Raw genomic sequence first — 13115 nt, 5'->3', positions numbered from 1 at the left:
GATTTTACACCAAATTTAAATTTCACTTTTTGCAATCATGCAAGATGGTTGATATTGAATTGGCTGCTTTTGCTCAATTGCCCAAATGCCTGGAGTATAAGCCATCAACGTTATCCTATTGGTAAAAAAGCAAGAATGATCTACAGTGTTGCCCTCTGGTGTTCTGGTAGCAGATATTTAAAACCAAGGTAACGTGTTAACATGTACATTTGTCCCAGCTATATAAACTCATCTTTCCATTCAATACCAAGATCCTATGAAAGACTGATATTAATCCTCAGTTAATATTTAAATAATACTACCTCCAACAAAGATTGCATGGTGTAATATAGAAAATGAACACAATACAAATATCAATATACTGGCTACAACCAAGTATAACCAAGTGTTTGGTTTAGACACTGACGATAGCTTCAGGGGAATATTACCTTGAGTTGATGTGTGCTATCTATATGGTTCTGCTCGGCAGAGTTGGTTCTGGCTTGGTGGACGAGGGCACAGCCGATCACCTGAACCATGTGATGCTGCAAAAGATCCATCAGTACCCTGGACTCTACAGTGAATTGCTGGTGAAGCAGCGATTCAGTCTCTTGGCACAACATCTCTTTTTCTTTCGACAATCTGGACACCTTTCAGAAAATAAATAGAATGCAGAACACGTCAGGTGCAATTATCTAACGGCTAAAAGTGGTACCATCTTGGGTTCACACTCAATGAGGATCAAATTTATTCACCAGATACATTACTGTGTCTTTGGAACTTGCTGTGGTGTATTGGTGCAACATGCAACCGAAAAAAACATTCAACAATTATAAGGAATAAAGAACTACATACAAAATAAAGTTAGAGGTTAAAGTGTGAATGTGGAATGAAGTGCACATAAATGCTACCATGTACAAACGTTTGTACTTAAAATGTAAACAATATTATAAAAAGTTGTTCAAAGTATTTACAATGCACTGATAGGGGTAACAGATAGTTGGCAGGGGTAACTAGAATGGTCAATCAAATTTAACTGCCTGGGATAAGCAACTTTTAAGATGTAAGGAAGTTTTTGTTTAAGCGGCCTTAAAAGTGCTTTCCAGAAGGGAGCTTTCAGAAAAGACAGATTGTGGGCTGGTTATTGTCTGCAATGATTTGTCCTGGACACACGTCTCTGACAGTGAAGAAACACTGCACCCATTGACCTTTTCTGCTGACCTGTCAGTTTACTGTACTTTTCATATACTCTGAGAGTGTGCTGTGCCAAACCAGAACAATCTTATGTCAACTTGTGAACAAAGGAAGTTTATGATATAGAAGGATGGTGAGCAAAGATGGACCTTGGGTCAATCCCACTTCCCAGCTCTTGGTCCTGCAGGTTATGGCTCTTCAAGTGACTATTCAGCAACTTTCTCCACCTTCTTTTGAAGCTGTGAGCTCATCTCTAACACTTAGTGAGTGTTATACATTTTTCTCAACATACTGCAAAACTTACTAACAAATAAGCTTATGTCCTTTTATGACTGATCCTTCTAAGAGAAATGGATTATAACTGTTTAATCTGTCAAGGCTTCTCAAAATTACTGTATATATATTTTCTTAATTTTATCCCCCTCAGTCTCCTTTTCTCCAAAGGAAACACCAGTTAGCTGCTCCTCAAAACAGTAATTTTCTAGGCCAGGAATTATTTTAGTTGTGCACTGACAATAAAATCCTTATTTTAAAAAATAGCTAATCTAAACATTACACAAATGAGACAGAAATATTTGAAGTGCAGCAGAAAATCTGAGCTATTTATTGGAAGTAGGTTTGGTGAACGTATACTGATACCAGATTGTCCCTTAGTTTCTTGCTTTCGTCTTCATGCTCATCCCAAATTGGAAGTTCTTTTAATTGCTGTTCTCCTAGTTCATCCATCTGACATTTTGTCTTGTAAAGCTTCATTTCCTTGAGAGTCATTAGACCAAGATGCCTCAGAGTTAACCATCTAACCACAGACTGTAAAGCTGTCTTATGTTTCAGCACAATGTGGTTAGAAATCCTGAGAGATTAAACATGAAAAGCAGTTACATCTATGTAGCTTATTCAAGCAAATGTTAGATCTTAAATATTACCATTCTTATGATGAAGGAACTACGATATTTAAGTTGGAATAGGATCAGCAGATGTGAGGACATATTTAACAGTTTGTTTTATGAAGGGAATCACTCAGAAGAAAAATAGAGGCAGCTTAGCTCAAAATTAAAAGAAATCAAACTCCCCTCCTTGACTTGAGATTCCAACCTGAGACAATACCTTTGGCAGTAACAAATAGTGGCTGATGTATCATCTTTCAGATTTATTGTTAAATTGAGGTCTATTTGGGAGAATGAAATAATCTTATGATCCCACTTGAATTTCCTTAGGAAGGCTGCATTCATCATTAAGGCTTCCCACCACCCAGGACATACATGCCCTCTTCACACTATCACCATCGGGAAGGAGGTACAGAAGCCTGAAGGCATGCACTTAGTGACTCAGGAACAGCTTCTTCCCCTCTGCCATCCAATTTCTAAATGGACATTGAACCCATGAACACTACCTCAATACTTCTTTAATTTCTGTTCTTTTGCATTACTTATTTTAACTGTTTTATACACACACACTCACTCTTAATGATATTTATTTATCATGTATTTCATTGTATTGCTGCCGTAAAATTAACAAATTTCACAACATATGCAGGTGATATTAAACCAGACTCTGATTACAAGTTAGGAAATTCTGTGATGGCTTGGTCAACATTGTCCTCTCTCAAGCTAACAAACTAGATTCCTAAGATTCAATCTGCTGAAGCAAAAGGACAGATTGAGGTATAATCAATAGCATAAACATTCTCATTCTTTAAACTTAATGGAATATACAGTCAAAGGAGTCTGACAAAAAGTAGCATCAGTGGGTTAGGACTAAAAGAAAAACAAAAGAATAAGTAATAACTGTAATAGGCAAAGATCCCAATGGAGGTCACTAACAGCACTGTTAGACAAACTTGCAATGGACTCAACACATTGCCTGTAAAGACAACTCTCACCAATTGTGAGCAGTGGCCCCTTACTGTGCAACTTAACTCTCAAGATCCAAGGCAGTATACATGACAGATAAGGCTTTGAACTTTTCTTGTTCTACCACACAAACAAAAAGTCACTTCTATTGCACAAGACCTCTCTTCCTCTGGCTCTGTATTTGTGAAGTGAACAGGGAAGTTTAGGTGGATTGCGGATCATAAGGACCAATGGGAATGGAATACAGAAGATCAAGCTTGGAGTTCGCAGCAACAAGGGGAATTGGAGTTGGGTCTCACACATCAAGTAGACAGATAGCGGACCCATGGACAGATGCCCAAGGTCCTAACTCTGGAAATGAGAGATGGCAATGAAGGCTAAATTGCTTAAGGAGGAACAACCTACAAGATGATGGATGGCCTAAACACTGCAGCAGAAGAGCAAACAAAATCCTCACATTTCACAAGGACACAGACTTGATATCAATGCTAGGACTAGAACTGCTTTCAGTGTGGGACAGCAGAAAACTATTTATTAAGGAGACCAAACTAAATCAAGAGAATAATGTAGAGAACCTATCAACAAAATGACTGAGTGTCATAACCTTACCATGCATACATAACAACTCTCATACTCACTTCTCATCCAGTGCAGTCTGCTTCAGTAGGAAGTTCTGAATTATCTGTTCCTGATAGTCAACCAGGTGTTTCTGTTTAGCTGAATTTAGTGCTTTCTCATTTAGCCATTCCTATATTTTGCAATAGGAGGGATAAATACTATTAAAAATACCCATTTCAGAATGTATAACAACCTCAGTTACACAATGAGTTAGCAAGTTTGCTTTCAAAACTTAATTTTTCGTAACTTCTTGTGAAAAGCACTGCTTGTATAATGTAAAGGTCAAGGGGGGTGATTTAGCCATTGTAAATGAAACCAAAATTATCACACCCAGTGAATTTGAATACTTACAAGTGGTTATTAAAAACAGCAAAGGCTGCAATCTGTACAGATCACCTCCTCAGTTGTATGACAGATTATAGACAAGGTGAGGATATGGACATAACAGCGGAAGAGTATGACCTGTGACAAAGGTTATGGTTAAATCAGGGATGTTGGGAGTTGCTGGGTGATGAGGCCCAAAGGGCCAGAAGGGCCTTTTCCACATTCCATTTTCCTCTTCACACTGTATCTTCAAATAAATAAATACAAGGCTGTACACCATCATTTATTTCATGTACCTGCTTCATTTGGACCAATTTTTCTTGGAACAATGTCAAATGCCATTTTCTCTCTTCTTCTGCCGCCTGGCTGCTTGCTCGTAGCTCTTGCTGCATTTGGCTTCTCAAGGCTTCCATTGCAGATGAAGATACTTCAGTGAGGTTTGGTAGAGTTTCTGAAAAAAACTCCTCGATCAATTTGTCCACAGTCTGCGATGAAGTACAGTGCAGGTTCTGCTTCGTATAATGTGGTAAAATTACTAAAGCAATTTCCGCACTTGTGCAGTTCAAGGCAAAGAGCAAATAACATGTACCTTTTGCACAAACTTGGCAGATTGAAATCCATATCCTATCACCTCATGTAAATGTCTGTAACCTACAGAAATGAAATTTTCTTTTCACTTAAGGGAAACAATTTGGAGATTGACCCACTAAAGAACTCAAATGCAGAAACATTTGACCTAATTAAATTCAAAACTCACAGGCAGCTCATGTCTATATTTAAAATTTATGCTTCCAATGAATGACACCTTCCATGCACAGAAAGAAATCATAAAAATTATCCTCAGAAATATTAATAAAATGAGCAACAAGGGATGCAAGCATACTGTCCTGCCCCTCTAGAAAGCAATTAATGATAGAAAAGCTTCCCCAAACTGTTATTCATAGCATACAATGGGAACTTAATTTAAACTCCTTTACCTAATGGAATTAATCCAAGCTATTGGGGAGAGTTTAAACTAAAATTGCTGGGGTTGGGAACCAACCTGAAGTGATGGAGGAAAGGGAGGTTGGCTCACAAATAGAGAAAGCTTGGAGACAGTGTGAAAGGGAGGATAGGCAGATGTATCCAGAGATACCGGCCACGTGACAGATGCACTGCCACCTGGCTGGTCGGAGGACACACCACATGCCAATCAACATTTGGTCCCTCCCAACTAATCAGTGCACACCTAAATTATTGGTCACCTTAATTGGATTATCTCATCCAGCCCCATGCTTTAAAAGGTGAGACTTGGCCTTGGCTCACCCTCTCTTACAGACCACCTCATTGGAGGTAAGTGCATTGATTTATGCTTGGGAAGGTCTATCGTTTGTCCTGGTAAGCGAGCCGCGGCTATCCAAGGTCAAGGGGGATAGCTGTTGTAGTGCTTTTTCCTTGTTCTTTGTTTGTGTAACCGTACCCTGTCCCCACACCGCTTCCTGTGTATTGTAGATGCTTGTGTTGACCCAACTTCCCCTTTAATAATAAATTCCTTATTATTAAAACTGTGTGTGTCCAGGTCTCTACTGTTGAGACTCAAAGAACCAGTTATTTCCATCACAACAGCAGGTGATAGAGAAGGGACGCACTAGAGAAGGGTGATAGAGATGGTTTGACGTGTCTATTTTAATGTGAGGAGTACTATGAATAAAATGGATGAGCTTAGAGCGTGGATCAGCACTTGGAGATATGATGTTGTGGCCATTACAGAGACATAGAATGTGCAGGGCCAGGAATGGCTACTTCAAGTGCCAGGCTTTAGATGTTTCAGAAAGGACAGGGAGGGAAGCAAAAGAGGTGGGGGTGTGGAACTGTTGATCAGAGATAGTATCACAGCTGCAGAAAAGGTGGAAGTCATGGAGGGGTTGTCTGTGGGTGGAAGTTAGGAATACAAAGGGGTCAATAATTCTACTGGGTATTTTTTTTAAATATATAAACCACCCAATAGTACCAGGGACATCGAAGAGCAGATAAGGGAGACAGATTCTGGAAAGGAGTAATAATAACAGGGTTGTTGTGGTGGGAGATTTTAATTTCCCAAATATTGATTGGCATCTCCCCAGAGTGAGGGGTTTAGATGGGGTGGAATTTGTTAGGTGTGTTCAGGAAGGTTTCTTGACACAATACATAGATAAGCCTACAATAGGAGAGGCTGTACTTAGAACCATAGAAACAGGCCTTTTGGCCCTTCTTGGCTGTGCCGAACCATTTTTCTGCCTAGTCCCACTGACCTGCACCTGGGCCATATTCCTCCACACCCCTCTCATCCATATACCTGGTATATGATCTGGTATTGGGAAATGAACCTGGTCAGGTATCAGGCCTCTCAGTGGGAGTGCATTTTGGAGATAGTGATCACAATTCTATCTCCTTTACCATAGCAATGGAGAGGGATAGGAACAGACAAGTTGGGGAAATGTTTAATTGGAGTAAGGGGAAATATGAGGCTATCAGGCAGGAACTTGGAAGCATAAATTGTAAACAGATGTTCTCAGGGAAACGAATGGAAGAAATGTGGCAAATATTCAGGGGATATTTGCGTGGGGTTCTGCGTAGATACATTCCAATGGGACAGAAAGTATGATAGGGTACAGGAACCACGGTGTACAAAGGCTGTTGTAAATCTAGTCAAGAAGAAAAGGGCTTACAAAAGGTTCAAAAAACTAGGTAATGATAGAGATCTAGAGGATTATAAGGCTAGCAGTAAGGAGCTTAAGAATGAAATTAGGAGAGCCAGAAGGGGTCATGAGAAGGCCTTGGCGGACAGAATTAAGGAAAACCCAAAGGCATTCTACAAGTATATGAAGAGCAAGTGGATAAGACATGAGAGAATAGGACCAATCAAGTGTGACAGTGGAAAAGTGTGTATGGAACTGGAGGAGATGGCAGAGGCACTAAATAAATACTTTGCTTCAGTATTCACTACAGAAAAGGATCTTGGTGATCGCAGTGCTGACTTGCAGCAGACTGAAAAGCTTGAACTTGTAGGTATTAAAGAAAAAGATGTGCTGGAGCTTTTGGAAAGCATCAAGTTGGATAAGTCACTGGGACCAGACGGGATGTACCTCAGGCCACTGTGGGAAGCAAGGGAGATTGCTGAGCCTCTGGGAATGATCTTCGCATCATCAATGAGGACGGGAGAGGCTTCGGAGGATTGGAGGGTTGCAGATATTGTTCCCTTATTCAAGAAAGGAGTAGGGATAGCCTAAAAATTTATACACCAGTGAGTCTTACTTCAGTGGTTGGTAAGTTGATGGAGAAGATCCTGAGAGGCAGGATTTATGAACATTTGGAGAGATGTAATCCAATTAGGAATAGTCAGTATGGCTTTGTCAAAGGCAGGTCATTCCTTATGAGTCTGATTGAATTTTTTGAGGATGTGACTAAATACATTGATGAAGGAAGAGCAGCAGATGTAGTGTATATGGATTTCAGCAAGGCATTTGATAAGGTACCCCATGTAAGGGTTATTGAGAAAGTAAGGAGGCATGGGATCCAAGGGGACATTGCTTTGTGGATCCAGAACTGACTTGCCCACAGAAGGCAAAGAGTGGTTGTAGACTGGTCATATTCTGCATGGAGGCTAGTGACCAGTGGTGTGCCTCAGGGATCTGTTCTGGAACCTCTACTCTGTGATTTTTATAAATGACCTGGATGATGATGAAGTGGAGGGATGGGTTAGTAAATTTGCTGATGACACAAAGGTTGGGGGTGTTGTGGATAGTGTGGAGGGCTGTCAGGGGTTACAGCAGGACATCGATAGGATGCAAAACTGGGCTGAGAAGTGGCAGATGGAGTTCAATCCAGATAAGTGTGAGGTGGTTAATTTTGGTAGGTCAAATATGATGGCAAAATATAGCATTAATGGCAAGACTCTTGGCAGTGTGGAGGATCAGAGGGATCTTGGGGTCTGAGTCCATAGGACACTCAAAGCTGCTATGCAGGTTGATTCTATGGATAAGAAGGCATACATCAATTGTGGGATTGAGTTTAAGAGCCGAGAGGTAATGTTGCAGCTATACAGGAACCTGGACAGACACCACTTGGAGTACTGTGTGCAATTCTGTTCACTTCACTATAGGAAGGATGTGGAAACCAGAGAGAGGGCGCAGAGGAGATTTATAAGGATGTTGCCTGGATTAGGGAGCATGCTTAATGAGAATAGGTTGAGTGAACTCGGCCTTTTCTTCTTGGAGCGACAGAGGATGAGAGGTGACCTGATAGAGGTGTACAGGATAATGAGAGGCATTGATCGTGTGGATAGTCAGTGGCTTTTTCCCAGGGTTGAAATGGCTAGCACGTGAGGGCACAGTTTTAAGGTACTTGGAAGTAGGTACAGAGGAGATATCAGCGGTAAGTTTTTTTTAAACACTGAGTGGTGAGTGCGTGGAATAGGCTGTCAGTTGCAGTGGTGGAGGCAGAAACAATAGGGTCTTTTAAGAGACTCCTGGATGGATACATGGAGCTTAGAAAAATAGAGGGCTATGGGTAAGCCTAGGTAGTTCTAAGGTAAGGACATGTTCGGCACTGCTTTGTGGGCCGAAGGGCCTGTATTTACATTTCATCAACAATTATAAGCTCTTGAGATGGAAGAGACTGCAGGTTTTGGAATGTGAAGCAAAAAAAAAAGCCACTGTGAAGGATGAGAGAGAGATAATAGTACCTATGGAGGCCCTTAGTTCCAATCTGTCTCTGTTGACCAACTTGCCTAATTGGACTTGCCCCATTTGCCCGTGTTGGGCCCTCATCCCTCTAAACCTTTTCTATCCATGTACATGCCTTTTAAATAATGCAGTTGTATCTACCTCCACTAGTTCCTCCAGAAGCTTATTCCATATACCTGCCAGCCTCCGTATGGCAAAAATTGCCCAAGTCCCTTCTCGATCTGTCCGCTCTCCTTTAAAAATATACCCCTTCGTTTTGGACTCAAAGACTTGAGATATTCACCTTCCCTTTGCCCTTCACAGTTAAACAAAATTCTATAAGGTCAGTCCTCAGTCTCCTATGCTCTGTGGAAAAAATTGCAGCCTATTCAGCCTCTCCTGGTAATCCAATCCCATCAGTCCTGGCAATATCCTTGCAAATATTTTTGCACCTCTCCAATTCAATGACATCCTTCCTTCAGCAGGACAACCAAAACTGTACCCACATGACAGGTGTTAACTTCATTGTCCTCTTCACAATGAGTTCTTGCCCTGCTGAGTATTTCCCGCACATTTGTTACTATTTATTAAGACTACTACTTTGTAAGTGTTTAATCGTCATGATGTTAATGATGAAAACATCAGTAAATACTAAAAGAGCCATGATTAAAAAGAGTACGTCGTGAAGAAGCTAAAGGAGGCATGGATCATTCCAACTTCTCCCACTAATGAAATACAAATTGCAAAATCTCTCGCTCTTTAATCCAGAAATGTCTTTCTCCAAACTTAAGTGGTTCTCACAATTTTTTCACTGCCAAAACATCCACCAACCAAACCCCTGAATACTTTAGCAAAATGTACTAAACGTAAGAAAGTGGATTAGTTGCAGGGGTGTAAATGAATTCTCTAGACTCACCTTCCACAGTTCAGTAACTGCCTTTGCATCATTCTGATCTTCTTCATCCTCCATTTCACTGCGAATCTGCCTGTTACGTTCCTCAAGTTCATGATAACTCTATCAAGTTCACAGTTATAATATTATGTGCTGCAGGATCAGTAAACTACTCCACTATCTTTACTTCACTACCTGCTAAGTTAGAATTAAGTTATACCTCAATTGGACAAAAACCATGTGAAGAAATTAAACAAGTGAATGGATATTATCAATTAAAAATTAGCATTGTTATTGCCTCAATGGAACTGTATACTATCTACTAACTAAACACATATACGAATATAAAGAATTGTCTTTTTATATCATGAAATGCTGTGTAGGAGTCAGGTATCTTTTCTGTCTGTCTGTGTTGTATTTTGTGTTGCCCATTTATTATGCGCAACTTGTCACGTGGGTTGGGCCGGGCTAGAAGCTTTGTTCTAGTTAGTTTAGTTTATTTGAGAACAAGTGAGGTGGGGAATGAAATATTTTTTTGTTGACCACTAATTATGCTCAATTACACTAATTTGAATGCCAACGTGTGAACTCCCGTACTCAGTCTCCCAGTGGTTTTGGTTTGCTTTCAAGTAATCGCTACATGCTGCATGAAGGTAAGAACAACAGTCAACACCTCCAGCTTTCTATTTATGAACAAAAAATTGGAGGATTAGATTTTGCAACCATAATCAGTCATATACTGCAGTTATTTGGATAGAATAATTAACAATGGTTATCATTATGCAGTTTACTCTTAGCCATCCAGTAACAATGGTGAATGAGGGTTGTCAGTTGCCAAAAAAATTGCCCAGAAATATTACTAATTTTACTAATATTACTAATATTACACTCATAATCTGTGTATTCATCTTTAAATAAATTGTCAAATTATCTGCCAGCTCTTTATACTTTAAAACTACAATGCTTTGTTTTAAGGCTAAACACTGTTAATGTAAAGTACAACAAAATACAGGCAGTCCCTGGGTTACGTACGAGTTCTGTTCCTGAGTCCGTCTTTAAATCGGATTTGTACGTAAATCGGAACAGGTACACCCGGTATTATTTATCATCAGTTAGTCAAACGTTTGTCTTAGTATATAGTATATATTTTACCTTTCTATGCATATAAAACACAAGAAATGTATATATTTCAATAATTAAACCACTGCTTTGCTTAGTAATAATTAGCTTTCATCGGGGCAGGGCCTTTCACATGCTCCATTATTCTCACTTTATCCTTTACCTGTATCCTTTAAAATTGTTCTGATTGTTGACCGACTGTAGCCTAAAGCTTTTCCAATGACTGATGGCATTTCACCTCTTTCCAATCGCTTTATTATTTCCACTTTATTTTCAATCGTGATTGTTTTCCGTCAACGTAACAGAAAACTGCGGATTTTATGTTTTATCGCAGAGCAGCAGTGAACTGTCTGATTGGCCTATCAGAGTTCTCTTTAGGAACTAGTTGACTTGATCAGCATTTCTGATCTGGCTATTGTTCACGATCACACTTAATTAAAAAAAAAATACAGCAGCAGTTGCGGGTGGTGGGTCTTGTGCTGCTCCGGGTCCTAAAGTCCACCTGCACTGAGACAGGTTAAATGGGACAAGTGGGGCAGTACTGACTGGAAAGGGGGTGGGGGGGGGGGTCAGGGTGAATCTCGCTAAGAAATATTTAAGCCAAATACAACGTTACACACTCAGCACAGTGTTAACGGCAACGATGTAAAATGGCAGATGGCATCGTGATCCGACTTAAAATGGTGGACGACATTCTCCTCCCTCCATTCATAAGTATGAGTTGTCTGTAAGTCGGACACTCGTAACTCAGGGACTGCCTGTAATTCAAATGACTGCCTGCACTCACGATATCAAATCTTCCAAAGGGTTTGCGAATTATCAACCTACAACTACATTGCCCACGTAAGCGTGTTGTAAAAATGTCTCTTCATACTATTTTGCACAACTTCTGAAATAAAATTCCATTTGAACTCTTTAAATTCAAGTTCGAGCTTAATTGTCACTCAACCAAACATGAATAACACTGAATATAGCAAAACGTTGTGGCGTTCCTCCGGTGCCAAGATGCAAAATACAGTACCAACAGTCATAAGCAGCATAAGGCATGTTTAGCGCTTATAAGATAGCAAATAAGCATACAAAACAAAAATAAATTTTTTTGAAATGTTACACTGCTTTTAGAAATTTTTGCTGTTTGTATGATAACTAAATGCAAAAGTTTTGGATAAACAAGATAGCAGTTTTTTTTTTAGACAGCAACAAACAATAAAAATCCAACTTTTAGCGTTGGTTGCTGTCTAAAAACAACTGCTCAGAAACTTTTCTAAGCATGGCCCTAGGCACAGCAGGGCTCCTCAGAATGTAGAGAGCAGCTGCAAGTTCATATTTGCCCCCTTCCTAGTCTCCCTTTCCCACAGAGTGGACTATACCAATGGGACCACCTTAGCACACTAGTAGATTTGAGAAGAGACTCAAGGTGGAATATAGGTTGAGCCAAAAGCTTTTGGCTTAGTTGTCGTGGGAACTCATCAGTTATTTCTCCTCTCCTAATTAGGTCCAGTCTCATCTTTGGCTCAGGGTAGTTCACCTCATAGCCAAGTCCTCAACTCAACTACGGAGCCATTCATTTTGCTGTTTGCTAATGGGACAGTCCAACACGGGCAGTAAGTATTAAGTTAATGCAAAACAGGTGGATTAGATCAGTGAATAAATGAAAAGTGAACTTGCTGAAGCTCAGTCCATTGGAAAGTTACTCCTTTTTGTACCTTCTTGCTGCAGACAGAAAGTTCAATTGACATTCAAATGCTGCAAGTAGTTACAGTCTAACCTTAATAAAGTCATCTGGAGCAAATATTCTCCTAGCCTTGTCCATCAGATTCGCAGCATGCTCCCTTTGTGTCTTTTCAAGTCTATTCAACAGGGTCCTCCGCCGTTTCTTCATTCCCAAAATGATGTCTTTTGTCTGCTTGGTAAATTCTAAAAGAAATATTTATATTATATGCAGGTGTAAATTAGGGACCTGCTTTTTTAGGATCATATAACCATAGTAAACCATATAACAATTACAGCATGGAAACAGGCCATCTCGGCCCTTCTAGTCCTCACCTAGTCCCATCGACCTGCTCTCAGCCCATAACCCTCCATTCCTTTCCTGTCCATATACCTATCCAATTTTACTTTAAATGGCAATACCAAACGTGCCTCTACCACTTCTACTGGAAGCTCGTTCCACACAGCTACCACTCTCCGAGTAAAGAAATTCCCCCTCATGTTACCCTTAAACTTAAGTCTCAACTCATATCCCCTTGTTTGAATCTCCCCTACTCTCAATGGAAAAGCCTATCCACGTCAACTCTATCTATCCCCCTCATAATTTTAAAAACCTCTATCAAGTCCCCCCTCAACCTTCTACGCTCCAAAGAATAAAGACCTAACTTGTTCAATCTTTCCCTGTAACTTAGTTGCTGAAACCCAGGTAACATTCTAGTAAATCTTCTCTGTACTCTCTCTATTTTG

General features: G+C 40.1%; 1 protein-coding gene across 3 annotated transcripts in view; it reads right to left on the bottom strand.

Annotated features, from left to right (window-relative positions):
- The window catches only part of LOC140726364 (evC complex member EVC-like), an 80549-nt gene that overhangs the window by 14058 nt on the left and 53376 nt on the right, over nt 1–13115 (bottom strand). For 2 of the 3 annotated variants that reach the window (XM_073042644.1, XM_073042646.1), the window contains exons 10-15: nt 12427–12575; nt 9564–9662; nt 4262–4474; nt 3662–3771; nt 1813–2023; nt 429–629 (exon numbers count right to left, since the gene is read on the bottom strand). In XM_073042644.1, coding sequence (XP_072898745.1) covers nt 429–629; nt 1813–2023; nt 3662–3771; nt 4262–4474; nt 9564–9662; nt 12427–12575 — 983 coding nt within the window. The remainder of the gene's footprint in view (nt 1–428; nt 630–1812; nt 2024–3661; nt 3772–4261; nt 4475–9563; nt 9663–12426; nt 12576–13115) is intronic. The other variant, XM_073042645.1, reaches the window with a different exon arrangement.

This window comes from Hemitrygon akajei, chromosome 4 (assembly GCF_048418815.1).
Source record: "Hemitrygon akajei chromosome 4, sHemAka1.3, whole genome shotgun sequence".
Taxonomy (NCBI): domain Eukaryota; kingdom Metazoa; phylum Chordata; class Chondrichthyes; order Myliobatiformes; family Dasyatidae; genus Hemitrygon; species Hemitrygon akajei.
Note: the sequence above shows the minus strand (reverse complement) of the source record. Positions and strands in the feature narration are given on the sequence as shown.